The sequence below is a fragment of the Plasmodium falciparum genome, assembly GCF_000002765.6.
Source record: "Plasmodium falciparum 3D7 genome assembly, chromosome: 8".
NCBI classification, from domain to species: Eukaryota; Apicomplexa; class Aconoidasida; order Haemosporida; family Plasmodiidae; genus Plasmodium; species Plasmodium falciparum.
This window is the reverse complement of record NC_004329.3, coordinates 972501-975000: the sequence shown is the minus strand read 5'-3', so window position 1 is coordinate 975000 and position 2500 is coordinate 972501. Positions and strand designations below refer to the sequence as shown.

At 12.6% G+C, this 2500-nt stretch overlaps 1 protein-coding gene across 1 annotated transcript; it reads right to left on the bottom strand.

The window, feature by feature from the left end:
* Nucleotides 1-733: 733 nt before the first annotated feature.
* PF3D7_0821700 (60S ribosomal protein L22, putative) lies at nt 734-1415 on the bottom strand (the record flags this gene model as incomplete). The annotated part of the gene is made up of 3 exons (XM_001349272.1): nt 734-841; nt 1004-1135; nt 1236-1415. The coding sequence occupies 3 exons, from the start codon at nt 1413-1415 to the stop codon at nt 734-736; spliced, it is 420 nt and encodes a 139-aa protein (XP_001349308.1).
* Nucleotides 1416-2500: the final 1085 nt, after the last annotated feature.

Here is a 2500-nt window from a genome sequence, read left to right as displayed (position 1 = left end):
ATTTATTTTTACTTCTTTTTTTTTTTTTTTTTTTTTATCATATTAAAGTGGTAAAAATATATATATATATATATATATATATATTTATTTATTTTTTTTTTTTTTTTTTTTTTGGCTTCTTTATGTGAAGGGCTTATAAGTAATGTCATATTAAATTATCCTTATAAATGTATTAAAAATTAAAAAAAAAAAAAATTCATTTTGTTGATATTATTAAGAAATAAAATATAAACACACCTTTTCTTTTTTTTATAAAGAATATTAGCATGAAGAAAAAAAAATATATTTATAATATTTTCTATAGTGTGTTTTTTCTTTTTAATACCATATCCAATAAATAAACAAAAATAAAATGTAGTTATTTATATAATAAAAATGATATTATTTATTTTTTATTTAATAAAATGTGTTTAGAAATTAATGAGGGAAAAAAAAAAAAAAAAAAAAAAAAAAAAAAAAAAAAAACATATATGGTATATAAAAATATATATATATTATATATATAGAGAGAAAATTATAAAAATATAACAAGTCTTAAAAATGTACTAATTAATTCAAAAATTAAAATAAAGGATATATAAAAAAAAAATATACATACATATAATATATATATATAATATACAATATATAGGTATATAAATTTTTCTTTTTTTTTTTTTTTTTTTTTTTCCTTTTTTCATGTGGGAAATATTACTTCATTTTTTTGTGTCTTCATATATATAATTTTATCCTTTTAATTATTTAATTGAAAGTATTTAAATTCGTAGGCTAATTTTCCTTTAGCTATAACTCTTAAGAAGTCACGTATTTGGTGCATCTTTATATACTTCTTTGCCAAATACTAACAAAATAAAATGAAATAATTATAAATATAGTAAATGAATGATCATACATACATACATACATATATATATATATATATATATATATTTATATATCCATATACATAATATATTAATAAAACATCCGTTTAAGGATTCTATGTTTCCATTTTTTTTATTACCTTTATGTATCTTTTAGAAAAGGGTATGTGGACGGTGATATAAATTTTATATTCATCAGATGTTACTACAACTTTATTTTTCAAGTTATTTGTTTTCTTATCAACTTTAATTTTATCCTTGAAAAATTGTTCCTATAAAAATAAAAGAAACAATATAAATATATATATATATATATATATATATATATATATATATATATAATATATTTATTTATTTATTTATTTATATTACCAATCCGCTTATATCTAAAATTGTATCCTTTACAGGCTTGGTACAATCCAAAACATATTTAATTCCCTTAGTACTCTTGTTCATCTTTTGTTTTTTCAAACCCTTAACAATTTTTGTTTTCTTTACAACTTTTTTCTTGAGCTTCTTGGAAACTTTTGTACTATCTTTTTTAGCCACCATTTTTTAAATATATATATTTTTATATGATTGTTTTAATAAATATTAAAAAATCAAATTTAATGATTAATACATAAATATAATATATATATTATATATATATATATTTTATTAATCTTGAGAAAAATATAATAAATTAATTTTTCTTATATTATTTTTTCTTTTATTCTATAAAAGATCAATATAATATATGTTACATATATATATATAAATATATATTATATATATATATATATATATATATATATATATATTTTTTTTTTCTTAAAATAATAATAAATTATATCTTTATTTTTTATTTTGAAATTTCTTCAAATTGGTATTAATAAGTTATAGAACAATCAATATATTTACTTTTTAATATATATATATATATATATATTTATATTTATATTTATATTTATATTTATATATTATAAAAAAATAAGAATAATATATATAAATAAAAGTTTAATATTTCTTAAAATTATAATAAAAGAAAAAAAGGAAAAGATTTTTTTTTTTTTTTTTTTTTTTTAATAGAAAAAAAAAATGGTATATTTTTAATGTGTATTTTAATAATATTTTATTATATTAGTATATTTATTTATTTTTTATATATATATATTTGTTTATTTAACAATATTTTATTATATATAATATAAAAATAAAATATACATGAAAAATATATAAATAATATTACTTATACATTTGTATATAATATTATAGTATATAAATATAATATAATATAATATAATATTAATAATATATAAAATAAATAATAAGCAACATTTATTTTAATATTTGTAATTATATTTTTCATATAAAAAAGGAAAAAGAAACCAACTTATATTATTTACTATATATTATATATATATATATATATATATATTTTATATATATTATAATTTAATATATGATGGGAATATTTATACTTTATATTTATTATGTATGAAAACAGAGCCCCCTTTTTTTTTTCATTTCAACTTATTTATATATAATATATTTTATTCTTTATAATAATTATTATTATATATATTATATATGTATTTATTAATTTTATTTATATTACAATTAAGAAAAAAAAAAAAAAAAATATATATATATAA